General features: G+C 38.4%; 1 protein-coding gene across 6 annotated transcripts in view; it reads right to left on the bottom strand.

Moving 5' to 3' along the window:
• UTRN (utrophin) overlaps positions 1–18,714 on the bottom strand; it is a 338,373-nt gene that overhangs the window by 231,691 nt on the left and 87,968 nt on the right. For 5 of the 6 annotated variants that reach the window (XM_059841749.1, XM_059841750.1, XM_059841747.1 and 2 more), the window contains 9 exons: positions 17,414–17,521; positions 16,653–16,832; positions 15,215–15,372; positions 12,757–12,880; positions 10,928–11,015; positions 8,958–9,193; positions 8,527–8,707; positions 5,763–5,908; positions 2,766–2,978 (listed from right to left, as the gene is read on the bottom strand). In XM_059841749.1, coding sequence (XP_059697732.1) covers positions 2,766–2,978; positions 5,763–5,908; positions 8,527–8,707; positions 8,958–9,193; positions 10,928–11,015; positions 12,757–12,880; positions 15,215–15,372; positions 16,653–16,832; positions 17,414–17,521 — 1,434 coding nt within the window. The remainder of the gene's footprint in view (positions 1–2,765; positions 2,979–5,762; positions 5,909–8,526; positions 8,708–8,957; positions 9,194–10,927; positions 11,016–12,756; positions 12,881–15,214; positions 15,373–16,652; positions 16,833–17,413; positions 17,522–18,714) is intronic. The other variant, XM_059841748.1, reaches the window with a different exon arrangement.

Below are 18,714 nucleotides of genomic sequence, written 5' to 3' on the forward strand. Positions count from 1 at the left end.
CTTCATTTTCTTCAAAATCTTACATTAACAGTGTTTTCAAGATCAATATGTTCAAGATCATTGTTTCTCAAAAAATGTCTGCATTAATGAAAACTCATTAGACTAAGTCCATGTTTATTTTTAGATCAATGCTTCCGTTAGAGGTCAAAGTCATGACATTTTCTTCATTCCTTTTCCATTTTGGCGGAATTTCCTGCAGATGATTAGCCTGAAAATAATTTTCTAAAAAACAGACTATGATGTTTAACAGTAAACCATAGCTTAATGTAAAAAAATATGTATTATAAAGGCTGCCTTTTGACAAGGCACTATAGCACACAACTAATTTAGCATTTTTACAATAAGCTATTTACATAAATAGCTGAAGGGAATTCAGTAGGATTACTCAAAGTTAGACATACATTTAAATAACCTGCTGAATCACAAACCAAGCCTACAAAGTTTAGTGAAGTAAATGTTCCTGCACTGCGCAGGTAAATAATTATCAGTGGTCAAATAATCAGTGTAGGCTGTTGATGTACAAGAGTTCATGATTTTTCGACATGAACAGCCTCATCATAGAATGGTCTGGGTTGAAATATACCTTAAAGATCATTCAGTTCCAACCCACCAGCCATGGGTAGGGTCATCTTCCACTAGACCCCATCCAAATGGGCCTTGAACACTTCCATGAATGAAGCATCCACAGCTTTCTCTGGACAACATGTTCTAGTGTCTCACTGCCCTCACAGTAAAGAATTTCTTCCTAAAATCTAATCTAACCTACCCTTTTTCAGCTAAGAGCCCATTATCCCTTGTCCTGTCCCCACAAGCCCATGCAAAAAGTTCTCCTCCATCTCTCGAAGGCTCCCTTTAGGCACTGGAATGCTGCTATAAGGTCTTCCTTATAGAGCTTCACTTCTTCAGGATCAGTTTTTGACATTTATTCCAGGCAGGAACAAAGATCAAATGTGTTGAATCTTAATTTGTTCTCTCCTAGAAAATCACATGGTGCACAGCCATGCAGCAGATTTAAAAGATCTGAGAGTGATACATAATCAAAAACACAGCAAGCCATACATTACTAGAGGTATGATAGAAGAAATTTTCTTTATCTTGTATTCTGTTAAGAAAAACAAGATGCAAAACTGATAAAATGAGACTTGTCTACTCCTCCCATGAGTATTACAGTCTCCCAGTAAAACATTACTCCCAGTTCATGTCTCTAATGCATGCACTGTCAGCTTGGGGGAGCCTCTATCACATCACAAATAACAGAAGAACCACCTAAGCAGCAGGACTCACAGGCAGATCTGCCACTGACATGCTCATCAGGCTAACAAGGGTATCTTAGTCATTGTTCACCTGTTTGCTCACTGTAAAAATGAAAATATTTACACTGTTTCTTTTCAAAAACCTAAATGTGAGGAGTTTTGTTTTGGGAAATGTCAATTTTTAAAAATGATTTAGGGGAAAAAAAAGAAGAAACATTAAAAATAAACTAATACTTGCATGTAGTTGAACATAAACCACATATCCTCTAAGCACTGACATCAACTTTTTTTTTTTTTTATCCCCATGTAAACTTTTTTCCTTTTAATAGCCAAGTGCTTCAATTCCTTTTTAGCCAAGGAGATCCTGCCCAGTCATTCTCCAAACTAATCTTGTATTTGGTGTCTGTACCAGGACCATACACCAAGGCTGCCATACCAATCTTTCCTGCGGTACAAATTATATCCTGGTGTGCCCAGTGTTGTCCACAGCATTTTTATTCAACTTATTCTAGACTATCATTTTTTATTTATACAGTATCAGATGACAAAAATCTCCATATAGATAAGTACCAAAGGAAAAATCAGGGAATATGACACAACTGTCCATCCACTGACCGCTTTACAAAACATTTAGAAAACACAGGAATTGTATACTCAAAAATACAGTTCCATAAGAAAACACAATGTAAGCCCCATATTTCAATGGATAGCACCAGTAGGTATTTCTTTCATTTTCAGTTACTTAATTATTTATTATAATAGTTTAATATTAATAAAGCAACTATTTAATAATTGCTTCCATTGTTTCTTCTGCTATAGTTTCTTTTTTGGCTTCTGTACTTCCTTTTAAGGCAGCAGAAAAGTTTCTAGCATCTTGCTCAGGACATAATTCTGTTCTCAGAACAGTGGGATTTTCTGTTTTGCAGGATTTCACAGGCATGTGTATATATTTATAAAATAGGTAGGAGGGCTGAGTAACCTTAATTTTTTAACTGTCCTTCCTATCACTTCAGAGGCCATGGCTGGACCTGGAAAAGTCACTAAGCATTTTCCTTACTCCCTTTTCTATCTTCCTTGTAGCAAGTCTTCATGACTGTTCACCAAAACCTTACTTGAAGGAGCAGGTTTTGTGTAGCAGGCATGGAATTACGCTTTAGGACTAGTGGGCATCTGACACCAATAAAACTGAAGATCATCACCCCCAACTGGGATTAACAGCACAGCTGGCATGTCCTTGACCTTAGCATAACCTTTGCTTATGAAAAGAGAAGGACACTAGTTTTAAGTGAAAAGTATTTCTGTTAGAAGACAAAATAATATCCTGGGCACATTCCACTTCTATGCTGTTACAAATATACTATATATGCTTTCAGCCTCTGCCTGACTAGTGGATCATCAAAATTCCACTTCTCAATCAGTTTCATCTGGACTCCTGCAGGAACACAAAGAAAGATCTATAAAGCAACTGAGTTATGCAAGCCAAAAAAAAAAAAAAAAATCCTTTCATTTTACCTCAAATATTCTCAACTTGGGCATAATTTCCTCCAGTAGTTTAGCATCTTTGGAAATCTTGAGCTTTAACTTGTCCCAGCGTCCCTGCACATCCTTGAACTCTTGCACGTAGGTGTTTTTTATGTCTGAAGATGCATGCTTCTCCAAAGCCTTTGTTTCTTCAGCAAGTTTATCTACCCTGGGCTTCTGGGCTTCCAGTGTCTCATAAACTGTCTATAACAAAAGGAAAAAAAGCCTCCTTCCAGTATGAGCCATACAATAGGTACACACTTACATACAAATGCAAGTACACCAGAAGTTGTGCAGATGGTGAAGAGTGATACTTGTGCAGACTCAATGAAGAGTGATACTCCAGTTACAGCAGTTATTGCAGCAGAGATGTCCAAACAACCTTTTAAAAAGCAAAACCTTCAGCTGCTGTACTGGTGCAGCAGCAGTGACTACAGAAGGGGAAGCAAAGCTTGGCCTCAACAGGTGCAGGCATCTACACCTCTCGTGTTCTGCGCTGTACTGGCACTCAAGTCAAAGCAATGGCTGTGCCACTGCACTCTCAGAGCAAACTGCAATGCAGACAGACCAGGACCTCAGTATGTTCATACCCCTACAAGTTTGTTTTTTAAAAGCACATGCAAACCGGCTGAATGTGTTCTTCCAAGTTTTGTGAAGTGAAATACAATTTTTTAGTTGCAAAAAAAGCTCTGTATACTCAAGTTTTGAAAACTACTTTCCCAGATGGGATACAGGGAAGATACATTCTGAGTATATTCACTATGACATTGCTGATATAAAGATCCACTTGATTTGAAAGAGCTAATTTACTATTACGGAAAATAACAGCTGAAGGTATAAGCCAAAACATGAAAAATGCTGCCACTTCATTGAATTCATCATTTTGATTACTCTGCTTCAAATTTGCTTAAGAGAAATTCACAATGAACACAGGAAATTATTATTAATTTAATTGTCACCGACATGTTTTAGGAAAAATCCTTTCCTTAGGATTTTTCCCTCCTGAGAAGCTGAGAGGCCTCAGGAACAAATTGTAAACAATTCTTATCTGCTGCTGTGGAATGCAACAGGGGGAATCTGTGATTGGTCTCATCTGGTTGTTTGGAATTAACGCCCAATCACAGTTCACCTGTCCAGACTGTCTCGGTGAGAGACAAGTCTTTGTTATTCATTCCTTTCCTATTCTTAGCTTAGCCTTCTGATGAAATCCTTTCTCTTCTGTTCTTTTAGTATAGTTTTAATATATTTTCTATCATAAAATAATAAACCTAGCTTGCTGATACATGGAGTCAACTTTCTCGTCTCTTCCCTCATCCTGGGACCCTTGTGGACAATACTACATTTAATGGATTTAATTTTCTAGTACATACATTTAATATGTACAAGCAGGATGTGTGCATACATATTTTGCTGTACTTTTACTGAGGAAGACTCTTTTTTAAAATGTTCATGTTCTCAAATCTACTTTACATTTATCATGGTTTCTTTTCCTGGAAAATGTAGCCATTCCTCTAAGACGAGTAGAGAGTTAGCAATGAGACTGGGAAAAGGAATGTATGTTTTAGAAAACAAGAGCTTTCTGCGCAGGAGACCACAGATGAAGCACTTATCAGTGCCTGCTACAGTGCAGAGAGAGCTGAACAAACCCAAGGTCCACAAGCAGCTCCTTATACACAGTTTGTTCCCCTCTCCTGTCACACTCTAATGTTAAAGCACCTACACTAGCATCCTTTCAGGGTAATTAGTCTCTGAAGAAAACTGGGCAGAGGCAGGAAAAGATAAGCCTCCAAAGGCTAAATGCCATTGCAATTCATGTATATGGACCAGAAAATCTCTGCCACGTTTAAACAATACAGAAGAGGAAACCAAAGAATCAAAGCTTGTTTTAATCTCCCAGTTCAAAAAAACCCACAAAGCACTAACAACTCTGTTTACTGGACTTCCAAAAATCATCGCTCTGCTAAATAGAGAAGGATATAACAACCTCTCTGCATCCAGAAACCAGAGTCCTCCAGAGTCACCTGCAGCCTTATTAAGCCACCACACAGGGAAAAATACTTGCTTCTGAATGTGGAAGGCGGTAGAGCAGGCAGGGAAGAATTTGAGTTTTTTCAAATGAATAAAAAAAAGGGGGGAAAGTACTGGAGATGCAGAATTCTCTCCCTGGAGAGAAGTCCATCCCTGCCTCAGTACCTGGTATTTGCAAAGCAGCTCTCATCTATAAATTTTTGTCTACTTTATAAGCCCTTTGATAGGCAGTCTGGAGTTTGGAAAGAGTCACTACTTCTCTGAACACCTGAGCAGGATGGGTTTGTGAACTAGCTGATCCTTAGACAGTTTAAGCCAGCAGACCCCTCACACCTGGGTAAATATATTTACCCAGTGCTTGGAGGGGAGGGGGGAAAGCCTGCACACTGCAGTCCCTTCAGAAGGGCAGAGGCACAGTCAGAGGAGGTCACCCTGTCTTAGGGAGGGACATGGCCTCCCAAGGACAGAATCAGGCCAGGCACAGGCATGACTGTGGTGTGGCTCAGGCAGGTGCAGCTCCCAGCTCCTCGTTTTCCTTACAACTGCACTCAGCAACAGAGGAGCAGACCTTGGATCAGGTCACCAACCTGATCCAACCCAGCCTCTAGAAGGGGGATGCTCTTGGAGCCCTAACATTTGTTTTGCAGCTCCTGAGCACAGGAGGTACATGCACACCAGAGAGTGCCCCCTGAGGTCCTTTTCCCCTGGCTGAGCAGCCCCAGCTCTCAGCCCCATTTCCTGTCATAGGCAGCACAAGAAGCTGTGAAGTCTTGCAGGCTCTCCTGGACACATCCCTCAGCAGCCTGATAACTCAGCAAGCCACCTCCAAAAGTGGGCTCAACACCCACATCCCTGACATCCCTGTAAGCAGTGTTAGCTACCACACCAAAAGCAAGGCAGGAGAACAGAGGCTGACAGCAGTGGGGTAACCTCCTTACTCAGTGCACAGGGGAGAGTTACCTTTGCCTGCTGTAGGGCGCTCTCCACCTTGCTGGGCTCGCTGAGGCCACTGGCAATGCAGTGCTGCTTGCCCTCCAGCTCGCTCAGCGCGTCCTTCAGCTGCTGCAGGGACTCCACGTACTCCCGGCTCGGCTGCCTTTCTTCCTCTGGGACCATGTACAAGAGGAAGGGAACAAAATACAAAGTAAGGAAATGCACTGGAACCCAAATCATAGGAGATGTGAACATAATTAACTTTCCAAGAGCTAAAAAGCTCTTCAACAGATAGCACTGTTTTTCCTTTAAAAATATTAAACATACAAGTATATAGAATATAATAATAAATATGCAATTACAACCTTCCAAAAAAATTTACAAACTCAATCCCATTTTCAGAAATTCTTTTTATAAACTTAAGCACTTAAACTTGTTTGGGTGGGTGGGGTGGTAGAGTCAGTAGTATTTAAATTATATGTTATCATACCAAAAATAATCCATAGTATTTAAAATATATAAACCACCCAAGTTTGGTGTTTTGCATTTTTAAGCTTTAAACATATCTACTATTTATCTACAAATACACACACATTGATATCTACTATATATAGAAAATATAGTATAGCAAATACAATAGCCATACATTACATATTAAATTAAAAATACATCTATACATAGGAATTATATAAGCTAGTATTTATAAATGTGTGTGTGTATACATATATAAAAAACATATTAGCGTGGGCTTGTGTTTTGCTTGCATTTTTTACACATTTTTAATATATTTACCCACACAAATACATAAAAATAGCAGCTTTCAGCCTATTGCCAAAACAGAGACACCATCTAGGAAGAGTTAAAAGGGAATTAAAGTTTGGATGGAGTATCTGCTTGCCATCTTCAACCACATCTCAAAATTTTTTCAATCCAGCCCGATGTGGAAACCCAGGCAGGAGGCATTCTGAAATGCCTCACTGGCATTTCAGAATGAAAACAGCCAATTGGAATAACTACAGGCAAAATCCTGTTTGCTGCAAGTCCTGTACTGTGGTATGCACATTCTCTGGCCCTGGATTCCTAAGCAATTTTGTTACTGCCCCATGTGAAAATTAATCTAAGTCTTGTTCTGACTCACCAGGCAGCTTTTCAACAGCTTACTGTCAGAACTGTTCTACCTTTTATAAACATGAGGCAACATTTTTGAGAGAATCAGAGTTATCCAGCTCTCTTTTCTCAAAAAGCCTGCTCAATTTAAAGAGGGGAAAAAAATTAATAAGAAGCATATAGGTACACTGTCACAAATGACAGAAAAACCTGAAGAAGAAAATAGCTAAAGTAGTTTCCCAGTGACAAAAATATTGAGTCAACTCCCATCTAAAAAATACCCAGAGAGTTGGGACTGAGTAGCTCTCCATGGGGGAATTTCCAGAGGCTCAAAGAAGAGCCATAAGAGGAGCTGGCCTTCTGTCAGTCAAAGCCTGCCAAGTTCACAAATGCCTAAGTCACACCACCAGTTGTTTCCACCAGTAACATAGCTGTGGAAGTTCTTACCTTGCAGCAACTCAATTATGCTGTAAATAAACAGCTAAAACCCTGAACTGACATTTCCCTCTCTTTGTCAGCAATATACCTTCTCAGCAGGTTGTCTCATTCAAAAGACACACAAACACAAATTTATTGTGTTAGAATATTTACGGTGTTTCTACCAAGCAATAACTTCTTCAAGCAGATCAATAACAGCTCAAGTGATGTGTGACACAAAAAAAAAGTATTTTTGTCACATGATATATAGTTACCAAAATACAAAATACCAATAAAATTACTCCCAAGTACATGAACTCAAAACAGCTATAAAATAACAACTAGTCACAGTAAGAACAAAAACATCCCCTTGTAATTTGAACATGGCTGACAGATACTTCATTCATATAGTTTTCTGCATGGATATAATTGAAGAACGCAGGCCTGGTGCAACACATTGTATAGATGGCCTAACAATTTAGTGATTGAGCCTCTTTTTACTACATACAGAATAGAGTGTTAATGCTCTTCCATTTGGAGCTGTTAATAAAACACTTCCTCAAATTACTCAGAAACAAAAACTAAGTAAAAAAAAAATCTCTTACAAGTCTGTGCTCTTGCTATTCAGCTGTAAAGTATTACCAGAACTACATATTTCATGCACTACATTTAAAATTCTTTAAAAACCAGCATGACTGGTTTGAATGCTCATAATGAAATTTAAAATGCAACAACAACCCAAGTAGAAACTGCCTGAAAAGCAAGCCAGATTCCAAATCACTTCAAAGATGAAATTTCCAAAAGGAATTATGTATGACTAATGTGCTCAAAGCTATGAAAAAGAATAAATTTCACATACGCACTTTCATTTTACAAGGTTCTCCTAATATTCTACTTTTCATTTCTAGAATTTCATTACAGAATATTTATTTCCGTAAGTGCCAGAGAGAGACAGATTTCTGAGCTATATTATCCACCTTAAATATGTCTTGCTAAGTAGTTAAATGAGGTTTCAGGAATGTTGCATCCTTGCATAATTGTTTTAAACACCATGGAATGATAGATTCTTGAATTGAGCACAGAGGAGGCCACATCCTTTCAGGTGAATAAAATAATTTTGTCAGTTTGGCACAAAGCCTAGCATAAACACTAGAAAAATTCTACCAGAATTCCATGAGTTTTCAGTCAGCTCAAAACAAACAAACGAAAAAATCAAAATACAAGTAAGCAGGAGGCTTCATGCTAATATACATATTTATTTCTTTACCTTTTTTCAGCTGCTGGTGACGTTCCTCGAGTTTCTGACAAGTCAATTTGAAGTGATCAAGAAAACCACTCAAGTTCTCCTGAATGAAACCTGGAGACATGGGCTGAGAGGTGAGTGTCTTGCAGGTGGCTTTCAGATGTTCCAGCTGTGGACTCAGGCTTACAAGATGAGTTAACTCCTGCTGTAAAAGAAAAACCAAAACCAAAGTTCACATTTACCCTGTAAACACAAAGATTTTAGTATGCTACTGCAGCACAGTTCATCCATATTACTAGGGTGACAACACTAAAGTACTTCTGTGACAGATTCTAAAATCTTCCAGTCAAGTCAGGCACACCCTGCATAGCCTTAGAAACTAGGCCAAGCTCTGCTAGGGCATCCTGTGCTTCTGACAGCTTCCATTCAAAATCAGCAAGTTTGGCCAGACTTACCTGACATAAGTCTTTCAGGACTGCTGAGGACTGGGATGCTGAAGAAGAGGCTTTTTTAAGCCAGTCATCCTTCTCAATTAAAGTCTTCTCAAGCTCATTCATTTCCTTTAAATAAGCATTTATATCTTCCTGGTACTTTATCTTTCTAGCCACTTCTTCTAGGTTTTGAACCACATCTTTCCACCCTGACAAAATTTTCTCCATCACAGATTTTACATCCACTGCAGGAAGTCCTTCTACAAAGATTATACAAATTACTGTTATATTAACTGCAACACATTTTCATTAACAGGCATTTAACCTTTCCTCTCTTCAAACACAAGTGCACTTTCACATTAATATACAACACACTGTGATCGCAAGTCCAATATCTATAAATCTATACTTATTACTAGCACCATTTCAGTTTTATATTTCTAGTAAAATGTAGAGTGACGTTTTGAGGAAAGACACAGAGAGGGATTTTTTTGCTGAACCACTCTAGCACAAGTAGAGCCCAAAGTTCTGGTCAGGGCAGCCAGCCAGCTTCTACAAGAGCACTTGATGACCCTGCTCCACACGTTGGCCATAGGCTTTGGCACACCAACACCACAGCAGCTGCAGCCACAGGGGAGGAGCCCGCACACAAAGACCAGCCACTGCCCTTATGGCACAGCCTGTACCTGCTCCAGGATAGAAATGGATGGAAGCACAAATGTGCCAGTGCTGTGCATTATTCCACACAGGTGTAGCTGGGTCTAGGTCTGGAAAAAGGCTGCGAGCCTGAGACAGAACATACTATCAGACCCTAACAAAACCAGGGGCTGTAGATTGGTTATTTTCTAGAAATCCCAACCTTTAAGATGACAATCAATTCGAAAGCAAATTGTTGACCTTACTCTTTGCTGTTACACACCAGTTTTTCAACTATGCATTTCTTGTTATGGTTAACACATGCTGTTTTCATACCATGACCTATCATATCACAGCTAAATGGGTTTGTAAAAGAAAGAAGGGAGGATTATGCTCTGTTCAGGTTTGAAAACAAGCAACATCTAAAAATTTTTAAAAACCAAACTCCAGGTCAAATCAGTGGCTTTCAGCCATCAACTTCAGGGCCATGGCACCGACTATAAAAAGCTTCAGCTGCAGTAGGCAAGGAGGGCAGGACTGGACATGCTTAGTAAATGGGGCGTATGAGCAAAAAAATTCTGATTGCTGAGAAATTCAATGGAATTCATCATTTTCCAGAAGGGATGCTGGTCATTAGGCAGAACAGTGACACCATCCTCTCTCTTTCTGTCTGAATGCTACCCGTGATGACTTCACCAGAAGTCAAGCGCATAGCAGATCTAAAAGATTGCCTCTAGATGACGTGAACATCTCTTATAGAGATCTCAATCCACTGATGGAAGTTTTTCAATATGAAACAAGATTTTGGCAAGGCTTAAAGATTCAACTTTCATTGATGTCAATTATAAGATCCCATAGATAAGGGTTTTAATTGGCAATCATTTTGCCAATTATATAGACTTCTCTCTTGCCTTGAGCCATAGATTGTGACTGCATCATTAAAAACACAGTTTTTTATAAAAATAGATAAAAATATTAAAAAAAGAGATAGACATATATGTATCAAGTTTAAATTTGTCTTAAAAACTTTCACTTCTCTATAGGAGTTGTTTTAAAACTTTTACTTAAAATCAAATCACTTCCTTGAAAGCATGTAACTAGCATTGTTACTGAAAGAGAAATAATTTCTTAAAATATCCCTTAAAAGACTGTAATTGAACACTTGCACATAAATGAATAATAAAATTGCTTTTCTAAAAGCTTTAATTAAAAAAATCACATAACTAACTAGTAACAGTAACAATGACCAATGAAGGAAAGAAAATGGAGGGAGAAGGAAGGAGATAAGTATTTCAGTATTATTCCCCAGCATCTTAACTGATTAAATCACAAAAGAGAAAAACCTCCAAGTTGCTTACCCTTTCCCATTTGATCCAAAAGAATGTGTCCACTTCGTTTCAGTTCATCTAACATCTGGCTTTTTTCAGCTCTTTCCTTTTCAATCACCTTCAAAGTGAATCCCAAAAGAATATAGCGGCAGCAAGGGTTATTTTCCTTGACTTCCCTCTTTCACCCAGTAATATCTATTTTCCCACTACTACCCAAAACATATCATTGTCTTAAATATACCACCTTCTGAGCTGCATGTTAGTTCTGCTTGTGCAGAAAATAAATGCAAAAGGAATCACCTCCCACAAGTAGCAGGCATATGAGAGATTAGTACTACAGCACCAGTAATAAAATATTGTTTAATGGCTTGATGATCCCACAGTATGAAATAAAATATTGGGACAACAGTTAAAACAAGTCACTATGGTCAAAAATTAAGCTGTAACTCTCTAATGTGAACCAATTAATGTGAACCAAGAGCTTCTTCTTAATAGCCCCTTCATTTCTACAGTTTCTACTGTGATTTCCAGAAGGGACCAACAGACCTGTTCCCTCGAAGTCCAAACAGCAAGAACTATAGCAAATCAGTAATCCACTCTCATAAGCTCTAGTGCTTTACTCTCACAAAGATTTGGAGAGGGAAATTATCCATGACTACCAAGACTTTTAAAGGAAAAAGCTCCTCCCACAAGTTATACATATTGGTGAATATTCCTTTGTGAGTTGAATACATCCACAGAGTAAAGATGAGCTCCTTGGCCACAAAACCAAAACTTAAAAATCCTCTGTGATTACAACACAGTATCTCCAAACTAAAATCTTTTTGAACCTCATGTCAAAGGTCATTTCTCTGGTCTAGGCTTCCTACAGTACATTCAGAAGTATGCACTTATTTGCACAGCTGGGAAGAACAAACTCTGTCCTATCTACTTAGAGTCCAATCATTTAAAAACAGTACTGTTCATGGGAACCTGGTGTTCATCCCAGGACCTCTTGTTTAAAGAGCTATAAACATTCTTAAAAATCTATAAATAAAATATTGGGATAGTTGTTTTGGTTTTTATTTCCAACAGTACTGCCATTCCAAACATGCCTACTGGCACCATTTTCCACCAGAGCACTATGGAGGAGCCTCTTTATAGAGATTTTCAAGTATTGTTTTTGATTTCAAAAGCAGATTCAGGTCCTGTTAAAGCTCCAGTAAGTCTTCATTAACAAAGAATGCTCAAGAACCAGAAAAAGGCAAGAATACATTCCTGACAAGGAATAGAAAATAAAATGGTTATTTCACAGCTCCCACAAGATTCTGTAAAATTATGTAGTCTGTCTTGCAGGACAGCAATACTGTACACAAGTTGTAACAATCAGGTTTTCTCCAAACTTAATAGAGCAAACAACATGTCCAAGCATTATAACAACAAACTACTTTGGACCCTGGGTGGTACAGTGTTTGAGGAGTGTCACTGCATGATTCAAGGGGTCTCTGAGCACCCCACTGGCCTATCTCCACCAAAATTATATAAGTGGCGTCAATCAAGGCCATTTCCAACTGTGAAACATTAAACCATAATATGCTACTTAGTGTAAAAGATAATAATCCTGAAGACAGACATTTTTCAGAGCTCCAAGGGACACATCAGTAATTTATGTTTTTAGAATTTCCTGTGGATTATGCAACAACACCAGCAAAAAACGCGTCCAGCTGGTCAGAGATTTCCATGTATGCTCAGTTCTGAAACTATTTAACTGAGGGACTTAATCCCCTCAAAGCATGCAATCAGCTCACACCTCCAGCTGACAGCCAGCTTAGATACAAAGTAGAGTATTCACTGAAACATGCTCTATCTCCCCATTTTACCTTCAATTTTTCTTTCATCCTTGAAGTCTCTCTCATCTTCTTATATTCTTTGATGTCTGCAGCCTGAATGGCAGATTTTGATTTTGAAATCCAGTTCAAGAGCTCAGTACTTTCAGCATCAAACCTAGTTTAAAAGGTCAGACAGTGGTTTGTTTTCTGGTTTCAGTCACTCTGTATTAAAAATTAAGTCTTAAAGTTCAGCTCATTATTCAATCCCAAACCAGCAAAGCTTTATACAAAAGTCATGCTCCTCATATTACTACTCACAAGAAGAAGGGACAGACTTTTAAAAGCCTACTATAATAAAAAATTATACCCATAGTATCAGCTTTCAGGAACAAATTGAGAATCATGGTGCAAATTATTTTACACATAGCTTCACACAAATTATAACCATATCTTCTAATATGTTACAAAACAGATCTCTCAATGCCAAGTATTTTGAAAGTAATAACTAGACCTCAGGAACAAAACAAATAATAATTGCAGCTCTAAGTTTCAAAAGTCTGCAACGCTGTTTTGTCTGAAGGAAAAGCTAACAGTGGCAGTGACAGCTGACAAACATTTTTGCACACTTACCTGACAAAAGATTAACTTATACCTTACTTGTTTTGTATACAGTGCACACATCTATACTAACAACTTTTTAACCCCCATGACCTCTAAGCTACAACCTAATACCACCAAAAAAAAAAAAAAGACCCAATCAACTCTCAAATAAACCAGTACTATACAGAAATTGAGAGATGGACAGATACACTGTACAGACCACTAGTCAGGCTGCATTACAATTACATTACTTTAAAAATCCTGACATGGAATAACAGCACTCCAATAAATGCAATCGTCAATCAAAGTTTCCTTGGGAAAACTGGCAAAATTCCACTTATTTGTCATTTGTTGGTTTCAAAAGTAGTAAGTGGAAACACACAAAAGCATCAGAAACTTTATGACCTATTTTTACTACCCCTGGTTTTAATACAGTTTCAACTCTAGGAAAACAGACGACAGAGGAATCACTTTTGCTTTCAAAACCTATAATAGTTTCTACAACTCAGGAGACACAGAAAGGACAGATGGCTGCTGACTACTTTACTGCCCTGGCACATCCAGATGCACACACCACCCCTGCCAGAGCTCAAAAGGCCTGACCAGAGTCCTCAAGAGGGTTTGGGCAGGTTCCTTACCCCTTCAAACTTCCATTCCTCCTCCAGTAAAAATTAATTAAGAAGCATTGTGCAAACACACAGTGACTCTCTAGTCTTGATGTAGCCTCTATTGTATCTCTGAATGATCTGACAAAGATTTAAACCAGTGATACTTCAAGGAAATACTCATTTCCTCAGCCAAGCACAAAAAGCAAAATGTTGAGCACACAGCATTTAATTTCCTAATTTATATTGAAACAATTCCTTTAGTTTTAGGAATGCTATTTAATAACAAGAATTCAACACAAGCTATTAAACACTGTTTGGCTTAAGAGGAGAGGAGGTTCCAGGAAAACTTGACAGCAGTACCTAAAGTACTTCCAGTACCTAAAAACTTCCAGTACCTAAAGGAAGGCTACAAGAAAAATGGAGAGGGGCTCAACGGGAAGTGTACTGATAGGACAAGGAGTAACTTTTAAAGTGAAAGAGTAAATTTAGATCACATGCAAGAAAGAAATTCTTCAGTATGAGGGTGGTGGGATACTGGAACAGGCTGCCCAAAGAAGCTGTGGATGCTCCATCCCTGGAAGCCCACCAGACCAGCCTAGATAATGCTCCAAACAACCTGCATTAGTGGAAGGTGCACCTGTCCATAGCAGGGAGGTTGGAAGGACATGATCTTTGAGGTCCCCTCCAGCCCAAATGATTCTATGAGTCTACATAGGCAAATGAGCACCAGCCACCTCAAAAATGCTTGTCAAAGGAGATATCAGTGTAATATTATTCTTATAACTAAATACAAAGAGATGGAAAATGTTTCTGGGCATCTTTTTTTTTTTTTTTGGTATGGTTTCTCCCATTTTTCCCATGTTTTATGAAAATTAGAAATAAATAATAAATCAATCAAAATGCTTGACATTTTCCCACCACCTGTTGAGCAAAGATGAGAAGATGTTTTGCTTAAAGTAAATATAAATCTGTCTTTTCAGCAAAGGAGCTGAGGTACAAAGGATTGAAGGCCTGCTTCTATGAGAAACAAAACATCCCTATTTTCCTTTGAAATTAATGGAAGCTACAGGTTTTCTGCTGCTCTGAAAACAAGCCTGTATATAAGATTTCATTCCCCTTCAAAGAATCACAGAATTGTTAGGGTTGGAAGGGATGACTGGAGATAATTTAGTCAAGCCCCTAATCCCAACCTCACAACTGCAACTTAAGTATTGCTCACTTCCATAAAAGAAGGATCAAAAGTCAAGAGCATTTCTCTAGTATCCAATGAGCAAGGGAAAATTGCAATGACATGTACTTACTTTTTCTTTGCTTCACTGTCCCCTGGAATTTGCCTTTTCTTTGGGAGTGGTGGTGGGGGCAATTCCTGTCTGGACTGTTTAACCACTACCTGTTCCTTCAATGGTGTTTCTGCAGCAGTCTTCTGTGAAACCTGCGACATTCCTACAGCTTGAGTTACCTATACAAAATAATTTAGGGCAAGGATTATGTGCCATTTTTACACAAGCTGAATTGCTTTTTCTCATTTTCTTTTATTCAGTCATAAAAGCCTGCTCATTCACTCCCACAAATGACCCCACTGAGAAGTTGCGAAGCACTTTTATCATATTTACACTCCAGAGAAAAAGATCATTATTCTTATTTTACAGATGGGAACCAAGCATCAAAATTCTCAGTTCAACTAGAATCACAACAGTCCAATCAAACTAAAATTAACAAAAGGATCATTATATGTATTTTCTTTCATAATTTCTTCACAAAAAGAACAAAGGTACTTGGAGTTTATTACTAGCAATTCTACATTTTGTACTCTTACTCTATAAAACAAAGCCTAGATCTCATGAAGAGTTGATACACAGTGAATTTTTCCTAAAAGCTCACTTGAGTCAGTAGAAACCACCCCATGCTCTTTATCAGGTTATAAGGTAAGTCCCTGGAGACTCAACCTGTAAGTTCCAAGTATGTGCTTGATATTTAAGGGGAGTGAAAGGATAGAGACAGGAATTGGCATTCTCTAGTGCTTTGACTCAAACAGAAGAACAAATTAAAGCCACATGGCTGAAATGAGCCCCTACCCAGACTGTACAACTCATTCACTATACATTAAATGGATCATGAATTGGTGCCATGGTTTTCACCATAACATATTAATAGCAGCAGAAAAAGCACATATGAGTTATAAAGCTGTCAAATAAAACCCTCACAGAATCCAGTAGGAGTTCTGTCTAAATAAAAACATTACCAAGCACTCAAAACACTAAAATAAACATTGAACAATCCAGCTTGACTATCATCATTACATGTCAAACAAACAACTACTCTATTTTCAACAGATGAGAAATCATACTCACAGAGCATAAATACTTGTATGACTCCCATTTATTTATCTATTCTGGGGTTTGGGTTCTGCCTTTGTTTTCTTTTAGTATCAGATTTAAATCCAGTCCCAGCACTCTTATAATGTTTAAAGGCATTTGCATTGACTGATAATACATGGCAAGCCTGCTTTACTCATCAGAAAAATGAAGCTTAATCTGTGTGAGAAAGGAGTAATAGTACTGGTCAGGTTAACAACCTGGGCTTTTGGAGACCAAAAACACAGGCAGCTTTATCAGCCTCACGTGAAAAAGCACTCACCTACCTCTCTAGCCTGATGCCTGGACAATTTTGCTGACACAGTGCAGTTTGCATACATGCAGTCATACAAAAAGCTAAAAAGCAATAAAGCCTTGTAAATACCTGGTTAGAGTAATCCTCTAGCTTCTGAACCAAACTGTCCCACCTCTGAGTTAGCTCTTCTTGATCCTGATCAATTTTACTGGATGCTCTGCCATTCCCAAGGATTTGGGCCACATCCTGACCTAGTTCATTCAGCTGGTCTAGCGTTTGTCGTTTCATACCCAAGTCCTCTTTTAAAATCTGTAGTTAAAAGAAAAGATTAAAATAGAACATCAAGTATTCTACTTCCCCTAAGTTTTAATTCCACAGCTAAAAGGCAAAGGGGTTTGAAAGAATGGTGACAGGGTGAAAGACGTACTACCTGAGCCAGATGAACAGTTATTTTGTGTAAAAAAAAAGCACTAACAGACACTCTTTTTAAAGAGCACATCCTTGAAACATCTCCTAGAGGAACCAGCAGTATCTCTTCAGTAACAGTTACAAAAGATTAGTTCAGGTACAAGCTGCTCCAATGAAATAAAAAAAAATCCACACCACAAACCTATACCTTGGAAAGCACAGCTGACTGGTGGCCTGCAATAACATCCAAACCCTCTCAAAAATCTGGGATAGCTGTTTCAGAGTTTGGCACACCAACATGGAACAGCCATGGAGTAAATAGTACATATGTTTTAAATTCAAGAGCAAGAATCTGGCAAGGAGAGAATGTTGGCCTGGCTTCTGTATCATGCATTCACAGCTCCTACTAGGGTCAAACTAGTAATCTGCCACTCATCTAGCCTATGAGATTTGATGGGATAGAGCAGGATATCAATACTCACCGCTAGTTTTCGAACATTCACACTCAGGTCTGTTTGATCTTTGAAGTTGCTCGTCTGGACCTTACTCAAAGCCTCTTCTTTCTCTGTTAACCAAGCTTTCAATAAGCACTGCAGATCATAAGAAAAATAATACAAGAAAATACCAAGATTGTCAAACAGCTATTGACAATTGCTTCTTTAAAATCTTTGCATTCAAAGCACAGTTCTGCAGTCTTTATATGCTGGAATTTCAATTGACTTTAACAAAAATAGTATACAAAAATATCAGATTAGGGAAGCAAGTAATACTTCCAGCAAAACAATTTCAACAAAACTGTTTCTCAATATATCAGAGCACATCTCCCCCAAGCTGTTTATATAGCAAACAGATATCCACCATAAAGCTAACATAGGATTTATAAATGATAATAGAATATATCAAAATGGCATGCATGTGTTCTTTTGTTTTCCACCCTTCTTCCTCTGTGACTCACATGCTGTTACAAACATTTTCTCACAGAAGTGACACCACTGGTAATTCATATTCCTTTTAGTCCAGACAGTTGACCAAAGACTCAGATACCAATTAATGACCTCCCTGTTTATGGTACCTATTTTCAATTGCAAAACAACTTCAGCAAATCCTATTTCATTAACTACTGGAAGCTAGAATGGTCTGCTCTAAATAGTTCTAACTCAGGGACCTTTCATTTTTTCCTTTTTTTTTGCTACAAAATCTGTCCTGGATCTCACTTCTCTTCAGTCACACAGGATTCCTGTAGTAACACCAGCAATAACTGGCATCAAGTACCAGAAAGGATTTTGTGTACCCTAGATTACATTCCCCCACAATGCTGCTGCTGGACAGCAATCTCCATGGACTAGAATGCCCATCCCTCTATCAATCTCAGTTGCACAGCCATTGGTGCACTGTTATTCCACTCAGCTTAAAAATAAATCACAAAACAAGAAAAACCTTTTTGTTCTTTGAACAACACACTTCACAATAGCCACCAGGTTCTCCATCCTAGCTGTGTATTTTTGGCATTGTCCCAGAACTTACTATAGCAACTTTGGGCCACAGGGCCAAGGCAATTTATATTTCCAATGTAACCCAATATGCAATCTACAGACAGAAAATATGATGCTGGTTGAAACGCCATAAGGCTGTGAGAAAAAAATTATAACACCACACACTCTGGAAAAATCATGCTGGCATCCCAGCCAACATATTTTATGCATAAGAGGAGCTCAAACCCTTCATGCGTTCAGCTAATTTCTGCTAAATCAGCAGTCAAAGATAACTCCCCCTAGAAAACTGA

This window comes from Haemorhous mexicanus, chromosome 3 (assembly GCF_027477595.1).
Source record: "Haemorhous mexicanus isolate bHaeMex1 chromosome 3, bHaeMex1.pri, whole genome shotgun sequence".
NCBI lineage: Eukaryota > Metazoa > Chordata > Aves > Passeriformes > Fringillidae > Haemorhous > Haemorhous mexicanus.